Below are 18706 nucleotides of genomic sequence, written 5' to 3' on the forward strand. Positions count from 1 at the left end.
AATGGCGAGGTAGTGAAAAGAAAGTAAAAGATTAAAGAGGTTAAGATTTAATCTGTAATCCTTCATGTCAGTTTCACGGTCGCCATTTTTATTGTTGTCAGTTTCGAAAAAACCATTAATTTTCTCAACGCTCACTACGACCCACGTTTTCAGATGGGTCGTTGTGAGCTTCGCGTGAGCGTTAGTAATGATTTCATGAGTGACGTTTTCGCCGCGACCACAACGACCGCGATCGTTATGTGGAACGACTAAAGGAGCATTTTGATCGTTGTGAGCGCTTAGTGGAACACACCCTAAATCTGAACTCCTGAACACCACCGCCGCCCTCGTGGAGAATTATTGTACTTGGTATTTACTTATTTTCAACAACACAAATTCGTCCTCCTTGTATAGAGCTTCATTTGCTTACCTTTGCTAAGTTGAATTGAACTATAAATTGGGTTAAACGTTAAAATAACAATTCTTTAATTACAACATATTATAAACAATTAGAATTGAAATAATATTTCAAACTTAGTACCGTTTAATACTACCGCGAATTTTTTTTTTTTTTTACACTTAAATAATGGGATCATTAACAAGCAGACAAAATGCTGGTGTAGAAGAAGTTGATATTGTTTCAAATCATGCATATAAATATCCTCCACGCTCTGGTTAGTATAATATATATGTTTTTTTATTTTATATTAATGATTAAGTATTATTAGAATAAAATGAAATTAAACTATATAAAGTGTATATTTACATATATATACTAATAAATTTAAGATATTTATATTTGTAGATATATATATTTTCTGTAGAAAATTAATATTTTTACTATCATTCATTTATAATATAATAAATAAATTTATATATATAATATATAAAAATAAAAATTATCTTTTTTTACAATATAGGAAGCTATTTTGGTAGTCATTTTATTATGGGTGGTGAAAGATTCGATACTACACAACCAGAAGCATACCTTTTTGGAGAAAATGCAGATTTAAATTTTTTAGGCAGTCGACCAACACCTGTATGAATAATTCAATTCATTTCATAAAAATGTTTAACAATTTGCACAATATATCAAGTAAAAGTATATGTTACAGTTTCCATATCCTCCACCACAAACAAATGACCCTACAAAAACATTAAAAAGTTTAGTAAATATCAGAAAAGAGTCATTAAGATTGGTAAGAAATGTGGATCAAACTTCAACATCCTCACAGTGTCATAATGTAAAACGTTATGGTGATAGCGATGCTGACAAGAAACCAAATCGTTTCAATATTGAATTTACTTTTGATTGCGACGTTAGATGTGCTATCACAATATATTATTTTTGTACAGAAGAAGTTACAACCAAAGGGGTTACGTATGTATTATTTTCTTCAAGTTTTCATCTAAGACAGATAGAGAGAGAGAGAGAGAGAGAGAGAGAGAGAGAGAGAGAGAGAGAGAGAGAGAGAGTAGATGTAACATTGTCAATAATTTTTAAAATCATATATTACAAATAAAAATATTTTTTATAGATATGTACCGAGAGATCCTTCTATGAATTCTGAAACATATCACTACAAAAAGGGTGCTAATCAATTGTTCTCTCAAACGTCCCATATATTTGATCCAAGTCTTTATAACGAAGATGATTTAATGTACAATGCAGATAGAGAAGTATGTAATACCAATATAATGTTTTAAAATACAAGAAAGTTATTCTGTATTTTATTCGTTTCGATCTTTTGTTCTTACATTAACAGATTATTCCAATAGCAATATATTGTATAGCAGAGGAAGGATCAGACGAACCAAAACAGTCTCACACAACCATTGCAGTAGTAGAAAAACATTCGGATGGAACATATGTATTAAAAGCACTTAAGCAAAAACTTTATGTAGATGGACTTTGTTATTTATTGCAAGAAATTTATGGAATTGAGAATAAAAACACTGAAAGTGCAAAGGTATAAATTAATATATTAATATATTTCTATTAATTAAACATATTCTACGTATTTTTATCATTAAAAAAATACTATTGTACAGCAACAAGGCAGTGACGAAGATACAGACGATAATGGTTCTGAATGTGTGATTTGTATGTGTGATGTCCGTGATACTTTAATTCTACCATGCAGACATTTGTGTTTGTGCAATGGTTGTGCTGATTCCCTTCGATATCAAGCAAACAATTGTCCTATTTGTCGTGCTCCTTTCCGAGCTCTCTTACAAATTAAAGCACTTCAAAAAGCAACTGGGACTATTATATCCAATCCACCAATACCAGAGGTAAACGCGTTATACTTTTTACAAATAATATATAATATTTAATATAACATAATTGAATATTCTTAAACTTGTAGGGTAGTTGCGAAAATATTCCAGCAGGTTACGAAGCAGTATCACTTATAGAAGCCTTAAATGGTCCATATCCTCCAAGAACTGCTGTCCTTGCACCTGAATCTCCTGATACACCCGATACAGACACAGCAAGCGCTATTCAGGCTGCAGAAGCATTGAATAGGTATATTTAGAATATTGATGTATCAGTGTATATTAAAAAATAATTTTGTATAGGGGGAATACTCTAATTAATAATTTATTCAATTAAAAATATTTTCTTGCAGATCGGCCGAACGTACTCCTATTTCCAAGCATTTGTCTTCCAAGGATGCAGATATGAGTGCTAGAACTAGTGGTACTCCATGTCCCACTCCAGAATTTAGAATGTCAGTTCTTCTTGCGAGAGATGAAAATTCAGGATCACAAAAAGATTTACATACCCGATCCCCTGCAGTAAGAACCAAATCTGGGCATTCTCGTGATAAATCCGGTCTAAGATCACGTGATACTCTCAGATTAGTCAATGAAAAACAACCTGTTTCATTGTACGAAGTAAGTTTTACAGTTGTAGAATTTTTTGTTTTTTCATTATACACATGATAATTCAAATTTTATTCAACTCTCTATAGTATCAAAATTGTATTATAGATACAATTTTCTTTTTATGTCAACCATATACATTAGTATTTACAGGGCCAAGGACAAGACGAAGATAGCGAAGCAGAAAAATTATCTCCGCTGTTAGATGCAGCAACCAGTACTGAAGTTTTAGATGTTCATAATCATCGAATATGTGATGACATTGATGACGAGATTCAAAATACAGAAAATGATGATAATAACATTACATGTCATTCTCATTAATTTGTAGAATCTTAAACTGCAGCAGGATATAATAATTTTTAAGGAAATACGCATTATGCTCTCTTTAAAAATCATCGTCATACTTTATCATGTATATATTGTAATTTATTCATCATTTTATTCGATACTTTATTTCAAATTAGTATAGAAATTGTATTTTGATGTTAACGTAAGTACTGATGAGATTGTAAATATATAAATTTATGTAATATCAGTATTTTAAAATAATAATGTTTTTTTTTAATTACAAAAATCTAATTATGATTTTTGTTCAAATAAAACTTGCCAATTTCATCACCGTATACGGTGATGAACGTTACGTTAACTAGGTTTAGGTACGTTAACTAGAGATTCAAGGATAAAATGATGGCAATATAAAATATTTATTTACTTTTTTATTTAAATTATTTTTCACAAATTTTCTTTATGCTGTAGCAAGAACTTTTCGGAATTTTTTCCAATCTTCAAGTGATCCATGCTCAGGTAAATATTTAACATTACAACCATCTGGAGCAAGACGACCAGCTACTTTCAATTCTTCATATATAGCACGATCATATTTCGTAAAGCCCCATTTTTTAGATACATAAATCTTCTGACGACCAGGGAACTTAAATTTTGCACGACGTAGAGCTTCTATTACAGCAGCCTTATGGCGATCTGATGAGCGTACGCTCATAATAGGTTGGCCAATGTGTACTCTGGCTACAGTACCTTGAGGTTTACCAAAAGCACCTCTCATTCCAGTTTGGAGTCTATACAAAAAATAATGTTTCTTTTAATTTCTGTATAAACTTTGATTAAAAATTATAATTCAACAAAATAAATATACGATCTTGGAAATAAAATTTGTTTACCTATCAGCTCCAGCACATGATAACATTTTATTAATGCGGATAACATGGAAAGGATGGAGTCTCATACGAATATGAAACTGATCTTTACCAGCATTCTTAACCATATATTTATTGGCGCAGATTCTACCTGCTTCAAGTGCCTCTGAACTGAGTTGTTCATATTCATCAGACACTAAATGTACGCATAATGGGAAATCTTCTACAGAAGCCTTCTTCTTTCCCAGATCGAAAATACGGATTTTTGGATCCGGTACACCACGACAAAATCTTGATTTAGGATAAGGTTTATTTTTGCAATAGCGATAACTGAAACGTAATGTAATATTATTTAATTTAATTTAATTTCTTTTTTTGTTTAAAAAAAAACACTATGCACATAATGTGCAATATAATAATTCCAATCATATTTCTAAGTCACACAACTACTGTTACATATGGACAATTTATGAAAATTTATTCTTTTTATAATAAAAATATGTTGCAATATCTATAAATGATTACATACCACCTAGCTGGTCGGCGCCCCATTTTCGTCTATAATTTTTAAAATAAAATATTAAATTTGAAAATATTTCATATAACTATTTATCAAATAAGTTTATATCACAATAAATTATTAAATATACAATATATTCTACGATGTCACTTGATTATTAATAATAACTTACAATAAAATCTTACCGACCTGTAACGAGGCTTGACACAGAAGACAGGATATTTATTTAAGTCATAAACGTTGTCTAGAGGAAAGATGTGAAGTTGATTCTAACTATACTACTCTATCATTTATTCTATCAGTAGATGGGGCAATCACTCCCCCGACATTCGAGCGATCGAACGCTGCGGCGCTCTAATCGGACGAACTTTTTCATTCGTTGAAAGAATGACTTAAAGTAATGTAGTTTATGGCCTGATATATGTAATATATTTTGGTTATTATGTTTCATATATTGATATTGTATCAATATATTATAATATATATAGATTTACATTAAATTTGAATAGTTCAGGGATGCTGGCCTATAATATATCAAATTTTAATTTATTTTTATCATGGAAACTTCAGAGCTAACGGAAGAAAGCCCTATGAGGAGTTCATTTACAGTTGATGATTTAGATATTGAGATACTACCTCTTATTTATGACATATTAAGAAGGTATGTATTTTAGTTACTGTGCTGTTTTTCAGTTTTATACTAGCTACGAAAACGTATTCTATATCTAAATATTATTTATATACATATCTTTACATAAGTTGAAATAATTTTGCATCCAATCTGTTATTATATATAAATTCATGATTTAACCCGTTTTATTATGTTTAATAATTGTTTAATATTTCATATAATAATACGTATAAGATATTTTCTACTTTTATTTAAGGTTAGAAAAAATAAAATGGCAAGTAAAAAGTTATTATCATAATATAATTATTTATGACATAATTGAAAAACACAGTAAAAAACATTTTTTTTTAATATAAATTGGGTTATTATTTTATAGGGTATATCTATGATTATAATTTAATGTAATTAAAGATGATCATTTAATTATTTTCAGTGTGGAAAAAGATCCTCATGATACAACTCAAAAAGCAAAAGAATCACAAGATACTAGTCATAAAATACTAGAGTTGCAAAAGAAATTAGATTCCGCGAGAACTCAGGTAATAATTATTTTATAAGTATATGTTGTTTTACTACATAATGATTATCTAGTACGTGCGCGCACTATGTGTCTATGTATAAGATTTATTTTTAAACAGACATTTATATTTATATACAAATATTATTAAAGACAGCTTTTAAAGATAAAGTTTATTTTGTCTTCCAGATTAAGCGGTTACCAGGAATAGAATATAGTAAAGAAGAACAGTTACAAAAACTTGAAACGCTTCGTAAACAACTTCGGCTTAAGCGTGAACTTTTATTGAAATATCGTAATATGTGCACATTTGAAGTACCTAAAATATAAATATTGATACTTTTTCTATAAGAAATAATTTTTATAAAAGCTATTGAACATGGGCATTATACGTTTTATTATGCGCTATTTATCGAATAATGAACAATTAATCAACAAGCTAGCAGATTCTAAACCAATTAGACAAACTGCTAGATTCGTAGTTTATTTATTTACACAATCAAAATCAATGAATAAAAACAATAAATTAAAATCTCCATCAGAAGCTCTAGAGATATTAAAAAATATTGCCAACAATATGAAAAATGAACTAAAACAAATTAAACAATTTAAAAAGAAGTAAATACATGACTATGTGAATACTGGGTATAGGAATTTAATACGATTTAATGACTCAATGTCTATTTGTTAATAGTCAAATTATTCGTAGCATGAAATTCTTATCAATGAAATAATTCAATACTCTCTATGTAGTCTTGATTAATAAATATTTCTGATTAGAATAAACGCATACATTTTTTGATAGCTAATATAAACAAACTTTTATAGTATCTACAAAAAACTGCAGAAATACATAGAGGCTCACAAGTCCCCTTTTCTATCTAACCAGATTCATCTTATAAGTTACTACCGGGACCACCAGTGGGTGAAAGTAGGCGATGACGATGCAATACTATCAAAGAATACAGTATTCTACATGATATAGTATAGTTATATTATAATAGAATTAAAAAAATTATATTTAATTTTTAGTGTATAAACATGTGTGTGCCTTCAGTATTCTTTTGTATATACAAAAAAATTATACCATTATCTTAGGAAGATATATAATTAGATAATTACAAAAAAACTGCAGAATTTTATAATAGTTTTGGTAAAAATAATGAATAATAAAAATAGAAAAGATAGAAAAAAATATCAAATAATAAAAGAAAATAAATTATAAAGATTTATTTATTTATATATTTATTAAATTATAGAACACGCGTATCTATATATAAGTACAGCTTATTTTTTTTAATAATTTATGATAATAATCTTTTGTGTCAATAGCTTTTTTTTTATCAAGAGGTCAAGTCCATTTCAATACAAATTTTGCAAAAAAGAAAAAATACTCGATTGTTTGGTCAAATATTTGGTCCATTTTTATATCATTAATCGCTATTCCAAAATAACGTTTCAATACAAAAACTGTTAACTTTTAAATATTATAAATAAAAATTCTAAAATACACGTAATTTACTTTCTACATACAAGCATGTCTCCCAGTATTCTCAATTTTAATTGTTTTTTACATCATTATTACAATGATAATTTGTGTATATGATAACTTATAATTTAAAGAGAACATAACTCTGTTTGTAGATACTAAATATTGAAAAATGCTACTATTTATCAACTATCACTTTATATATTCAAAAATATAAACAAACAATGTAATTTTAAGTCGATATTTATTTTTATATTAATGCCAACGTACAAATAAGATATCGATTTATTTGTATATCCCTCGAACTTGAATATTAATATAATTTAATTATATTTTCTCACATTGATTGTCTTTTCAATCTTCTAGTTTTTTATATACTTTTAAAGATTATAATGTCTATATTTCATATAGGCATTAATCTAAATAAAAATTATAAGTATAATTAAAATAACATTTAATCTACAAAAAACATATTTATTTTTACTGAAAATAATATTAATTGTGTGTGTGGATGTGTAAATATTTCAATAAACTTTGTGCAATTGTGCAGACATGCTTGCGCCTATTTAAATTTGATAAGTAGTTATAACGAGGCAAGATTTTATAAATTTATAGTAAAATTCGTAATTATTTTACTACGAAAATTAACTCTCAATTTTAAATTCATAACAAATTTTATTTTATTTGTTATTATTAGTATTAAAGTACTTTAAAGAATTAATTTTCTTTTTTTTTTTTTTCTTTTTTTTTTACATAGGAAAATAAGATTTCAAAAACAGTAATCTTGTTTAAAACTATTCAAACATAACTTTTTAAGAAATGTTCTTGTCTAAAAAATCTATTTATTCTAAAACATTAAAGATTTTCTTAAAATCATTATATATATACTTTGTATATAAATATATCTTATATTTTTGTAGGAGGGTTTTGCTCTGACAGAGGTTGTACACTAGCATTGATAAGATTGTGAGATCTACCTCTTCGACCTATACCTTTTTTGTTTTGAGATGTGCCAGATTTTTGTAGCATATTTTCTTGCTTTGCATTCTGAAATTCAAATGTTGAACTTGTTTCATTTAATTCTTGTGGCTAAAAGCAAACAATTTGAATTAAAAAATTGCTCATCAAAGTTACATTGTAATATTTATTTTATTATATGCTCTTCTAATTATTAATCTTACTTGATTCAGAGAGGAATTATGTAATCTGCTTTGTGATTTATTTGGTTTGTTGATTCTGAATATTTGTGTATTCATGGTATTAGAATGAGGAATAAGGTTTGATACATTTCCTACTGCTTTAGTGCGACCTTCTCTGAAAACTATTCGTTGGCCACGTTTTATATATTCAGGATGCTTTATGAATCTAAAGTGTACCAATGCTTTATCTCCTGTTCTTAAACAATCTTGGGACATTGAGATAATAGAAGCAGTTTGTCTTATACTTCCACAGTGAACTATAATATATAATGAAATATGAAATGTTTTATTGTTTTATATATACAAAAATAAAACAAATGTAATTAATTTACCCATTGCTTGATATCGAGAACTGATCGTTGTAGGATGATGTAACACCAAAATTTCGCCTTCAAATTCCCAGCATGCTTGAGGATTTAAAGCTGGTGCAACCATCACCATGCCTTTTCTAATTTGTGATCTTTTTATCTTTTTTAAAGCAAAACTTGCTGTTTGACCTCCTCTTACTTCACGAACTGGCATTCTTTTTCTGTGGATACTTTTTACAGTGATGGGTATAAAATGTCCCAACGGATCAGGCCCCAATAACAAAGTGTCATTTAATTTAATTACACCTTTCAAAGTTGTACCAGACACTACAGTACCAACGCCCTAAGGATTATCAAATTTCAATTAAAAAGAAAAAATTAAAAAGAGAAAGAGAGAGAGAATAAACGTACATTATATAAATAGATATTACTTAAAGATATTTCACATTCTTTTGTTGAGGATAGCAAGAGAAATTATTGTTTGTACTTACTGGTACAGAATAAGTATCATCAATTTGAAATTCTGCCGGTTCATCATCATGACTAGTTATTCTAGCAGTCAGAAGATTTAAAAACATTTTAAGAAGATCTAAATTTTCTCCACTCACATTAGATACTTGGAAAATAGGACATAATCTATATTATAAAAAAGTAAAATATTGAAATTTCTTTTTTTTTTGTTTAAATACAGATTAAATTATAATAAGATACAAATATCACTCATAATTTATAGCTACAAGTTTCTGTAACCTATATTAGATAAACTAACCGTTCTGATACAAAATTAGTTGCACTAACAACAACATCATCTGGAGTTTTTACTATGACTGGAACTTTTCTACAGCCAGGTGATTTCAATATTTTTATAAGCAATTTTAAATTTTCTTGTAATACATTTGGTGGACACATATCAATTTTTGTTACTACCACAAATACAGGTACCGAAAGAGCCAAAGCCAATCCTAAATGCTCTTTAGTCATTCCAACAATACCAGCATTTGCTCCAACCATTAACATGCCTTAAACACAAAATATTTTTAATAAAAAAATATTGTACTAATTCTACTAAAACAGCTTACCAAAATCTGGAGCATGTCCAGTCATTCCAAAAACAGTTGTTTTAAGATACCGTTCATGTCCAGCGAGATCAATAAATGTTATAACTTTGGATGATTTCTCACAGATTTTTACCCAATCTAAAGAACCGTGTTCTGGCTTATTAACAACATTTCCTAAAATACAAATATGTATTTTATGATATGAACATATTGAAATGCAATGGAAAAATTGATTTTAATACATACCAACGCTATCAAATCCAAGTATATCATTTCCAACGGAGCTAGTCCGTCCCGTTTCAGCTTCATGTTTATGGCGAAATAATTTTTGACGAGCTAAACCTCTTCCATTGTCTAGTTCACCATGTGTCAGTACTCCTAAAAGTGTTGATTTTCCTGCATCCACATTACCAACGACAGCAACTCTAAAAGATTTCATTGAATATTCTTAACAAAATTTTTAATAGCATTTCACTGCATCTTATATAATAATTATTTTTTTTTCTATAAGTTAACATTTAAAATAATGTTTTTATTTTTAAAAACCTAATTTCGAGAAAATCTTGCAGGTCCAGCCGCCTTCGTACAAGGCATTGCCCTGTTAAGCCTTGATCTACTTTACTTTGACGTAAGAGTACACAATCAGCTTCTAATGTAGCAGCAAGTGATTGTAAAGTAGCTACTGATGCTTCGTATTCATCTTCTTTTAATCCATCCTCGGAACCATCTACAAGTATAATAAAATAATTATGCAATATATCCTAATGTGTTAATAATCTTACTTATTATTACAATTTTCTATAGCTTCATAAAAAAGATTGATATTTCATAGATATGTACCTTCTGCAATACCAATGTCAAATATCGTTTCACTTCCACCATCATGAATTCTTTCTTTTAGTCTTTTAAGCAGTAGCTCGTATTGATCCTCCGATGGACTAACTAATACATTCTAGAATTGAAAATTGTTTCTTTCTTAGAAAGTTTATATTTTCTTGTTATAAGATTTATAAAATCTGAAAGATATACCTTTCCTCTGATACTTGAATAATCTATCATAGTTGGTGATAGATGTTCTTTCCCTGAAGTTTGCGCAATAGCCGATGTTATAATTGAACCAGAACTAGACATTTTTTTAGAAATGAACGATTTATTATGAATTAGTAATAAATTGTTTTTATCTCAATTTAGATATATTCGGTTTTTGAATTGTTTTATGTACAAATATAGATATCAATCATTTTCCAATATTTAAATCCAAATCTTTTTCTATAAATGATTAACTTCAATCTATGCATAACTGATGCACGCGAAAATTGTTAATTATATCACCACTTGGTTATTGGTTAAATAACATTGTACTGCTTCTTAAATGTATTATACTTCAAATTTTCAAGAAATTCAAAATGCATTGAAACATTTGTTTGATACAAAGTAATCGATCTTTTCTTCAATCCGTACCTGAATAAATCAATAAATGAATATTATTAAAGTTTGAAAAAATTTCACAATATTTTTATAACAGATATAGCTTATTGTGTAAAATTATCATTTAATTAACTAATAAAAAATCCAATTTTCACATACTATTAACATCAGTGAAAAAAGTTTATAATAATAATAATAATATTTTTTTACATATTGCTGGTTCAGACAAATAATTTTAATAATTTTTTCTATAGCTTGTTATGAAAATTTTCATTTTGATCTAATTATAGCTGGTAGAAACAAATATGCAGGATATAATTTGACAATAATTAACTGATGAAACATGTGAATAAGAACATATTGTACGTTCGATAATGGAATTTTATCTATTAATAGTTTCATATCAATAATTGAAATATATGTTACAATTAATATCAACTTGAATTTAATGAAATAATATTTTTATAATACTAATAATATATTGAAATACCTATAGTAGCTGATTATAAATGTGGATTTAAGAGGAACCAAAGAAAACTGACATGTTGACACTTGGAAATTACGAAATGAGTTGTCAATGATTGCGTGATATTACATTTTAAATTTCAGGCGCACAATATTTAAGTAAGGATCACCCCTTTCAACAAATATTCGTATTAGTAAAATCAAGAGAGCACTATTTTATCAAAATCAATTTTATTCTTCTATTTCTAAACACGAAATCTCTAATACGCGTTTTATTTGTAAATAGCAATGATTCGTATCATTGAATAGTTTTGGATCATACAAACTTTCTAATGTACGACCTTTTACAATTTAACATAAAGGAGCGTTTCCAATGGACATCAATCTACCAAACGCGATTTTCATTTTTCTTTCTTTACTGATACAAAAATTCGATATTATTTGAATCTTATAGTTTAGAAAAAATATTTATAAATGTATATTTCTTGAAATGCAATAAGTATTATGCTATATATTTAACGATTATTGTATACGATAATTGAATGAAATGATAAGCAGAGAAAAGATTGGATCGTTCTTTTCGTATCAATGAAGTTCTCCAATCAGGATAGAATATTATCATAATATTATGCGATCCATATATATGTATATATATATATACATATACATAAACACATATATATATATATATGTATTACGATTTAAGAGATAGCCAATGGAAATAAACGAAGTGTAATATTCTACCTATAAGTAAATACTTGATAAAACTGTCAAATGCACAGAGGTTATAAATAAATAATCCATCATTGGTATTCAACCGATTAATTTTTCACTTATATTATAATACTTATTTAAATTTTTCCTTCCTGGTACATGACGAAATTATGTAGTTACGATGGTGGCAAATACAGGAAGTGATATGACTGGATCTATTTACCATGAAAGACAAGTAAATAATATGTACATTTTCTCCACAACATTGGAAATAATTATTTAGTAAGATCATTAATTAATTTCGATTATAGGTAAAAGAGCTTTGTGCTCTACACGCATTAAATAATTTATTTCAAGAACGTGATTTTAGTAAACAAGAATTAGATCAAATTTGTTATAGCTTAAGTCCTGCAGTGTGGATTAATCCTCACAAATCTTTATTAGGACTTGGAAATTATGACATTAATGTTATTATGGCTGCATTACAACGAAGAGGTCGTGAAGCAGTTTGGTTTGACAAACGCAGGTAAATTTCGATCGTATTAGTATTTATTTAATGTCTTTTATTCTTTTGACATCGTATTAATATTATTTGGTAATATTAGCAATTTTCTGTGAATATCCACATTTACAGAGATCCAAAGTGTCTTTGCCTTGACAAAATTGAAGGCTTTATATTAAATGTTCCAACAGAATATAAACTGGGTTTTGTATTACTCCCATTGAAAAGGCGCCATTGGATTGCCTTGAAAAAAATTCATGGTGCCTTTTATAATTTAGATTCAAAGTTAGATTCACCACAACTTATAGGAAAAGTGAGTTTTTAAAATTACATTTTTTGACTGTACAAAATATAGATATAAACTGAATGAAAAATCATATTTTGATGTTTATAACAATTATTATATAACTACAATTTTACATAGGATAATGAATTGCTTGTATATCTCAAGGACCAAATAGACAGTAAGGAAAAGGAATTATTTCTTGTTGTCTCTAGAGAAATAGATAGTAATCAAGGGTGGTTAATGGAGCCATATGAAATTAAAGAAGATAATAATACTGATCATGATTCAATTAGGTATATTGAAGATGGCTATCCATCTGACATAGATTTAAAGAAATCAGAATCTAAAGAAATGAATGAAAATGAGGAATTAATTTGTAATAAAAATACTAGATAATTTTTACTCAACAATAAAAGTGTGATATAAGTGTGGGATATAATTTATGGAGGATGGAATCAAGGCAAATGATCAATGGATTTTTTAAACTATAAGGTATATTATCGGAAGAAAAAAAAGTTAGAGTTAATGAATGTTTTGCTGACACAGAACTCTACAATGTAGTAGTTCTGACTCTATTTAGACAAATATCTTAATACATTGAAATTGTTGAACATATAATTTGAATTTCTAATTAATAATTCACATGAGTATTATTAAAGCTTGTATCTGATGCACTTGGTAGAAGTTTAAAAGAACTATTTGTGCTAAAATTTGTGTAACTTGTGCTGCTTTTAAGTTATGATCACATAGAAAAAGTACTATATTTTTTTGGAGATAGATGCATTAGAGAATTTTTGTTATTAATGAGAGGTTATTTATTTATTATTTGTTATTGTAAATGCTAAAATAAATATTAATATTTATATTATGTTATTAACTGGCATTGCGTATTGTTTTTTATTTTACAAATAAGTCATTGTCTATGTTACATGGATAGATAATTGAAATGTTTTATGGATTAAAAATTGTCTTCATAAAACTGAAATAATAGCATATAAAAAAATATCAACATTAGTTAATCCTTTTATAACTATAAAAAAAACTTATTCTACAGATGCCAAGATAATTGAATTGCATTTAGTACAATTTATTTTACATGAAAATTAATGTTTGATATAAAAGTAATATAATATAACAATTGTATGTAAAAAAAAGACCAAAATAACTATCTTAAATGATATAAAAAAATAAATATATTTAAATTACTTAAGAAAGGACAGTTAGTAGAGACTTATAGTTGTAAATTAATTAAATGTTACTTATCTTAAATAACAATATTTGGTATTTAATTTTTCAAATGTTTTATCTAAGTAAAAATATGGCCTCATAAATAAATATATTATTGTAATAAGGTATTATTAGTTATTGTAATTAATTTAAACAATTAAATACGTTCTATATATTTACATATTATTAAAATAATATAATTATTATAAACTTATATATAAATGTATATATTATATGAAATCAGATGTTTAATGAAGACAATCTGTCCACTTCAAACAATGTGATTTTATTATTATGTAATATCAATAAACAGTCATATTCCTGCAACTTTTTATATACATACAAATACAGATATTATGATAAATCTATAGTTAATAAGAACATTATTTTATATTAATATTAGTATAACTTTTTTCTTTAAAATTTGTTCATATAATTGTAAGGAAAGGAGATATTTAAATGATCCTATTTAGGTGAAATACCCTGTAGATAGATACTTACAAAATTCATTTTTACAATAATATATATTTTACCACTTAATCGATAGAGCTGTATTAATTTTTTCTATTTCATGATATTGTGTATGAAGATAAGCTGCAGGTTTATCTATATTTTCTCCACTCAACCATTTTTCATATAATTTATGTACAGCTAGATTTTCTTCGGGTGTACTAATTGGTAGATCATGATACATAGCTTCAAGCTTTAATGCAAGTTCCCGAGGTTGAATATTATCTTGAGGCCTTATTTGTGCCCCACCATTTAAACATCCTAATATATTTATATATACAAAGATTTATCATGCGAGTAAAACAATTAGAGTAGTAAGTTATTAACACTTACCACAGGGACATGCCATAATTTCCACATAATCATAAGAACATTTTCCTCTTTTTAATTTTTGGACAAGATTTTGTATATTCCTAAATCCATTCGCTATTGCAAATTTTAATAATACTTTTCCATCTTTTTCTAATACTGCTTCTTGAAAATCAGGATTTCTTAAATTTTTAAATTCTAATGTTGCATTATTTTCATCAAACAAATGCTTTGCAGCATAATGAAAAATGAAATCAGCATAACCACCAGATCCAGATCCTTTATGACTCAATAAATCATTATCTATTTTATCATTACATAATCCAAAAGGTTTTTTAATTTCTCCATCTTCGATATCATTTAAAGTTAAATGACTTTCATTTAGCATTTGTTCCAGTTCGACTGAAAATAAATTTGGTATAAATAAAAATAATTATATATAATACAAAAATAACATACTTGATGTAATAACACAATCCACATCTCTACTATTCTTTTGATGATTATAAAAATCTTCACGAGACGCTTCTAATTTTTTATCATAACAAGGCATAACAGTAACATGATATACTTCTTCTGGCGAAAGACCCATATTTTCAGCTAAATGATACTTAACTAATGATCCCATAATTTGCTGCGGTGATTTGGTTATACTTATATATGGTAAAATAAAATTACCATGGGTCTTCTCAGCATAACATACCCAGCCTATAAAGAAAATATTTTATCTTAAACAAAAAATTATATTTAAAAAGAAAAACTAATAAAAAAACATACCTGGGCATGAAGATGCTAACATTGGTAATTGCTTTTTAGTACCTTCTTCTGCAACTTTATAACGTTCAACAAACTCTTTAGCAGACTCCAGAAGTGCAAAATCATCGGCGATACTCATATCTAAAACTACATCTGCTCCTAACTTGTAAAAATATCCAGCAAGCTTGTGTAAAGCTTGTTCTGGTTTTAATTCATAACGTTGTGCCATGGATAATATTGGTTGAACAGATAAACTTACTACTATAAACATTGAACACTCATTTTTCTTATTCTAATGAAAAAAATTTACATTAAAAATACATTTACAATATCTTAATTATTACAGATCATGATTTTACTATACATTGAATTATTTACTTGTTGTTGCTTTACTTTTTCTTGAAAAATTTTTAAAAGATCCTCAGGACATTGTTGCGAAACTAACACGCTTTCAGCAGAAGTAATGCATCCACTACATGCTAAACAATCAGCTAATGTAATTTCAACTTTTTCTAATCTTTCCGGGATATTATTCTATAAAATATCAAATATCAAATATAGTAAGTTATTGAGATTATCTAATACATTTGTAAATACGTATAAATGATTATAATGATATATATATATATATATTAATATAAAACTATTGTAAAATGTACCTCTTTTAATGAATAGTACGCTCCATCTTCTTCAATTTTTATTTTCGCACCTGTTTTGCTTTTAGACGTTTTGATTTCAACTGGCTTTATACATTCCTAGAAAAAAGAAAAAAATTTTAATTTAGCCTATAAGAGTAAAAGATAAAATTAAAATAATCATCTATTTGATATATTCTAATTTTATTTTTTACTGTGATTTGTAATCACAGTAAATTTATTTTATTTTTTGTTTACCTGTGATGGAGTAATGAAATCATCTAAATTTGTAATTTGTAAAGCACCACTAAATCGTGATGCCATTTTAAAGTATTTTATATGAATTTTCTATAATTTATTATTGAAAATATGATTTGTTAACCTATATAATTCCGTATGTGATATAAGATAAAATAGGATCTAAACAATAACCCCCTCCTGGAATGACTCATTCAATTCTGAAGCATGCGTACGCCTGGCAAATGGCAACCATTCTATTTCGTAACAAATCGGGTATCGTTCTATTTGGAGTTGTTCTGAATGTATTAGATTATTTTCAAAATGACAGAAGTGAAAAAAGACGACGTTCTCAAAATTCTACACACTTATCCACTCTGCAGAGTGAGTAGCGATCGTTCAATGTGCAAAGTATCCCGTTTATACGAGAAATGAAATTTGAGACGTTTGATCAATAAGTCAAACTTCTGCCTGGTAAACAGGCAAGGTTTTTCATTTGTATATTTGTTTTATTAAACATTTCAATCTATTGATTTGATTTTATAATTGTTGTATTATGTCTATTACATGTAGAGAACATTTATATGAAATATATGAAAATACGTTTGTTTATAGAAATGTGACATGTCGGACGAGATGAAACAAGAAGCAATGGAATTATGCGTAACTGCTGCAGAAAAATATGCCGATAATTATGAGAGCGTGTCTCGGATGATTAAAGAAACGATGGATAAAAAGTTTGGAGCTTCTTGGCATACAGTTGTTGGCGAAGGTTATGGATTCGAGATAACGTATCAATTGAAACATTTATTATACATGTATTGCGCTGGTAACTTAGCAATATGCATTTGGAAATCTGCATAATTTTATTTATCCAAACATAAGAGAAGTCACTTTTCATGAAATCTGGTCAATCTTTATTTATGATTTGTACATTTTATTAATGCATTAGCTGAAATGCAATATAATTTATTATTCTAGTCCAATTCGTACAATATTTTGAAGAACATCATTGTTTTTAATATAACAAATTTACAAAAATCCAAATACCATAAAAGTATAACGTTATCGAATAATATTTACAATTTATATTTACATATACATATATGCAATGAAATAATAATTGAGTTAACACTATAACATGTGTTCTATGTATATAATTATATTAAGAAATACCTATAATATGTTTCTACATAATATTACATAAGTATATTTGTCTAAGTAATTAAAAGTAATAAAAACAATTCAAAATATAAAATTAACAGAAAATCATTTTATTTGTATTGGCTAATAGTTCTCCAAACAAGGATAGCAATATTCCCACCCGTGAACATATATAATAAAGTATTTTCTTGATGGGTTATAGCACAAGCGTAAGATTCTCCAACAACAACTTGAAAAGGCGCGCCAAATTTTCTGTCCAAACTTTCCTTGATCATGCGTGCCGTTTGTTCATAGTCCTCAGCATATTTTTCGGCGGCAGTAGAACACGTCTCCATAGCTTCTTGTTTCATTTCCTCTGGCATATCTGTAGACTGCAAAAGTATTAAACAATTTAAAAACTTTATGCTAATCACATTTTTTTCAATTTCTACCTTGCATAAAGCATACGTATGAAATATAAATTGAGGTTCTTCTTTTTTGACTTCACCAGCCGACATATTTTGCACACACAATTTTTAATAAAAATATATTTTTCGATTAAATCAATATATATTTTAAAAACAACAAAAAGAGATTATCTATTTAATGCTATTTATGCGAAAATTCTTGATATAAATAAAGTATTTTTCATTAATATATTTTTTTTTAAATATTGTCCAAATTTAAATTATGAAACAAATGGCGCTGCTTGTCGTTTTTGTAGATTTATTAATATTAATTTAAAAC

The 18706-nt window shown here is 27.2% G+C and overlaps 8 protein-coding genes across 15 annotated transcripts; 4 read left to right on the forward strand and 4 right to left on the reverse strand.

Annotated features, from left to right (window-relative positions):
• Positions 1-215: 215 nt before the first annotated feature.
• Positions 216-3397, forward strand: LOC106785708 (RING finger protein 157). Of its 4 annotated transcripts, XM_014746384.1 has the most exons (10): positions 217-348; positions 586-653; positions 900-1018; positions 1095-1360; positions 1518-1659; positions 1746-1949; positions 2032-2274; positions 2349-2509; positions 2613-2880; positions 3013-3397. In XM_014746384.1, exons 3-10 carry the CDS (start codon positions 926-928, stop codon positions 3190-3192), a joined length of 1557 nt encoding a protein of 518 aa, XP_014601870.1. In that variant the 5' UTR covers positions 217-348; positions 586-653; positions 900-925; the 3' UTR covers positions 3193-3397. The 4 variants fall into 4 exon arrangements, with proteins under 4 accessions (XP_014601872.1, XP_014601870.1, XP_014601868.1 ...); XM_014746386.1 differs by lacking the exon at positions 586-653 and having other exon boundaries at positions 216-348; XM_014746382.1 differs by lacking the exon at positions 217-348 and having other exon boundaries at positions 367-653.
• Positions 3398-3572: 175 nt separating this feature from the next.
• Positions 3573-4815, reverse strand: LOC106785711 (60S ribosomal protein L10). 2 transcript variants are annotated; one of them, XM_014746390.1, is made up of 4 exons: positions 4735-4815; positions 4555-4583; positions 4050-4355; positions 3573-3947 (listed from the first exon to the last, which is right to left on the reverse strand). In XM_014746390.1, exons 2-4 carry the CDS (start codon positions 4575-4577, stop codon positions 3617-3619), a joined length of 660 nt encoding a protein of 219 aa, XP_014601876.1. In that variant the 5' UTR covers positions 4578-4583; positions 4735-4815; the 3' UTR covers positions 3573-3616. The 2 variants fall into 2 exon arrangements, with proteins under 2 accessions (XP_014601876.1, XP_014601877.1); XM_014746391.1 differs by having other exon boundaries at positions 4718-4783.
• Positions 4816-4919: 104 nt separating this feature from the next.
• On the forward strand, positions 4920-6467 carry LOC106785712 (mediator of RNA polymerase II transcription subunit 9). Its single transcript, XM_014746392.1, has 3 exons — positions 4920-5206; positions 5610-5715; positions 5883-6467. The coding sequence occupies exons 1-3, from the start codon at positions 5103-5105 to the stop codon at positions 6021-6023; spliced, it is 351 nt and encodes a 116-aa protein (XP_014601878.1). The 5' UTR covers positions 4920-5102; the 3' UTR covers positions 6024-6467.
• A 1464-nt stretch (positions 6468-7931) lies between these two features.
• On the reverse strand, positions 7932-11973 carry LOC106785713 (GTP-binding protein 1). 2 transcript variants are annotated; one of them, XM_014746394.1, is made up of 11 exons: positions 11666-11973; positions 10777-10870; positions 10588-10699; positions 10294-10474; positions 9994-10172; positions 9769-9921; positions 9459-9708; positions 9181-9325; positions 8714-9032; positions 8364-8638; positions 7932-8271 (listed from the first exon to the last, which is right to left on the reverse strand). In XM_014746394.1, the coding sequence occupies exons 2-11, from the start codon at positions 10804-10806 to the stop codon at positions 8089-8091; spliced, it is 1827 nt and encodes a 608-aa protein (XP_014601880.1). In that variant the 5' UTR covers positions 10807-10870; positions 11666-11973; the 3' UTR covers positions 7932-8088. The 2 variants fall into 2 exon arrangements, with proteins under 2 accessions (XP_014601880.1, XP_014601879.1); XM_014746393.1 differs by having other exon boundaries at positions 10777-11208.
• Positions 11974-12347: 374 nt separating this feature from the next.
• Positions 12348-13648, forward strand: LOC106785679 (josephin-2). The gene is made up of 4 exons (XM_014746326.1): positions 12348-12589; positions 12666-12880; positions 12989-13169; positions 13281-13648. Exons 1-4 carry the CDS (start codon positions 12536-12538, stop codon positions 13536-13538), a joined length of 708 nt encoding a protein of 235 aa, XP_014601812.1. The 5' UTR covers positions 12348-12535; the 3' UTR covers positions 13539-13648.
• A 986-nt stretch (positions 13649-14634) lies between these two features.
• LOC106785736 (probable cytosolic Fe-S cluster assembly factor AGAP009023) lies at positions 14635-16923 on the reverse strand. 3 transcript variants are annotated; one of them, XM_014746439.1, is made up of 7 exons: positions 16838-16923; positions 16604-16699; positions 16338-16478; positions 15966-16236; positions 15648-15896; positions 15213-15590; positions 14635-15140 (listed from the first exon to the last, which is right to left on the reverse strand). In XM_014746439.1, the coding sequence occupies exons 1-7, from the start codon at positions 16901-16903 to the stop codon at positions 14899-14901; spliced, it is 1443 nt and encodes a 480-aa protein (XP_014601925.1). In that variant the 5' UTR covers positions 16904-16923; the 3' UTR covers positions 14635-14898. The 3 variants fall into 3 exon arrangements, with proteins under 3 accessions (XP_014601925.1, XP_014601924.1, XP_014601926.1); XM_014746438.1 differs by having other exon boundaries at positions 16323-16478; XM_014746440.1 differs by having other exon boundaries at positions 14643-15112; positions 16323-16478.
• Positions 16924-16955: 32 nt separating this feature from the next.
• LOC106785740 (dynein light chain 4, axonemal-like) lies at positions 16956-17991 on the forward strand. Its single transcript, XM_014746448.1, has 2 exons — positions 16956-17200; positions 17432-17991. The coding sequence occupies exons 1-2, from the start codon at positions 17141-17143 to the stop codon at positions 17678-17680; spliced, it is 309 nt and encodes a 102-aa protein (XP_014601934.1). The 5' UTR covers positions 16956-17140; the 3' UTR covers positions 17681-17991.
• An 83-nt stretch (positions 17992-18074) lies between these two features.
• On the reverse strand, positions 18075-18477 carry LOC106785738 (dynein light chain 4, axonemal-like). The gene is made up of 2 exons (XM_014746447.1): positions 18412-18477; positions 18075-18351 (listed from the first exon to the last, which is right to left on the reverse strand). Exons 1-2 carry the CDS (start codon positions 18475-18477, stop codon positions 18091-18093), a joined length of 327 nt encoding a protein of 108 aa, XP_014601933.1. The 3' UTR covers positions 18075-18090.
• Positions 18478-18706: the final 229 nt, after the last annotated feature.

Source organism: Polistes canadensis, unplaced genomic scaffold (assembly GCF_001313835.1).
Source record: "Polistes canadensis isolate GaletaPanama2010 unplaced genomic scaffold, ASM131383v1 scaffold_55, whole genome shotgun sequence".
Classification (NCBI taxonomy): Eukaryota; Metazoa; Arthropoda; class Insecta; order Hymenoptera; family Vespidae; genus Polistes; species Polistes canadensis.

Coding starts and splice junctions, on each gene's coding strand:
- LOC106785736 (XM_014746438.1), bottom strand. CDS start 16,903: ATGGCATCACGATTTAGTGGTGCTTTACAAATTACAAATTTAGATGAT. Junction 16,700..16,837: donor ATTTCATTACTCCATCACAG/GTAAACAAAAAA, acceptor TCTTTTTTCTAG/GAATGTATAAAGCCAGTTGA. Junction 15,897..15,965: donor GTTAGCATCTTCATGCCCAG/GTATGTTTTTTT, acceptor TTTTCTTTATAG/GCTGGGTATGTTATGCTGAG.
- LOC106785711 (XM_014746390.1), bottom strand. CDS start 4,577: ATGGGGCGCCGACCAGCTAGGTG. Junction 4,356..4,554: donor GGGCGCCGACCAGCTAGGTG/GTATGTAATCAT, acceptor ATTACGTTTCAG/TTATCGCTATTGCAAAAATA. Junction 3,948..4,049: donor TCATGTGCTGGAGCTGATAG/GTAAACAAATTT, acceptor TTTTTTGTATAG/ACTCCAAACTGGAATGAGAG.
- LOC106785712 (XM_014746392.1), top strand. CDS start 5,103: ATGGAAACTTCAGAGCTAACGGAAGAAAGCCCTATGAGGAGTTCATTT. Junction 5,207..5,609: donor ATTTATGACATATTAAGAAG/GTATGTATTTTA, acceptor AATTATTTTCAG/TGTGGAAAAAGATCCTCATG. Junction 5,716..5,882: donor TAGATTCCGCGAGAACTCAG/GTAATAATTATT, acceptor TTTGTCTTCCAG/ATTAAGCGGTTACCAGGAAT.
- LOC106785679 (XM_014746326.1), top strand. CDS start 12,536: ATGGTGGCAAATACAGGAAGTGATATGACTGGATCTATTTACCATGAA. Junction 12,590..12,665: donor CTATTTACCATGAAAGACAA/GTAAATAATATG, acceptor TTTCGATTATAG/GTAAAAGAGCTTTGTGCTCT. Junction 13,170..13,280: donor CACCACAACTTATAGGAAAA/GTGAGTTTTTAA, acceptor AATTTTACATAG/GATAATGAATTGCTTGTATA.
- LOC106785708 (XM_014746382.1), top strand. CDS start 566: ATGGGATCATTAACAAGCAGACAAAATGCTGGTGTAGAAGAAGTTGAT. Junction 654..899: donor TAAATATCCTCCACGCTCTG/GTTAGTATAATA, acceptor TTTACAATATAG/GAAGCTATTTTGGTAGTCAT. Junction 1,660..1,745: donor TGTACAATGCAGATAGAGAA/GTATGTAATACC, acceptor TTACATTAACAG/ATTATTCCAATAGCAATATA.
- LOC106785740 (XM_014746448.1), top strand. CDS start 17,141: ATGACAGAAGTGAAAAAAGACGACGTTCTCAAAATTCTACACACTTAT. Junction 17,201..17,431: donor ACACTTATCCACTCTGCAGA/GTGAGTAGCGAT, acceptor GTTTGTTTATAG/AAATGTGACATGTCGGACGA.
- LOC106785738 (XM_014746447.1), bottom strand. CDS start 18,477: ATGTCGGCTGGTGAAGTCAAAAAAGAAGAACCTCAATTTATATTTCAT. Junction 18,352..18,411: donor ATACGTATGCTTTATGCAAG/GTAGAAATTGAA, acceptor ATACTTTTGCAG/TCTACAGATATGCCAGAGGA.
- LOC106785713 (XM_014746393.1), bottom strand. CDS start 10,878: ATGTCTAGTTCTGGTTCAATTATAACATCGGCTATTGCGCAAACTTCA. Junction 10,475..10,587: donor TGACATTGGTATTGCAGAAG/GTACATATCTAT, acceptor TTATACTTGTAG/ATGGTTCCGAGGATGGATTA. Junction 9,709..9,768: donor TGGACATGCTCCAGATTTTG/GTAAGCTGTTTT, acceptor TTTGTGTTTAAG/GCATGTTAATGGTTGGAGCA.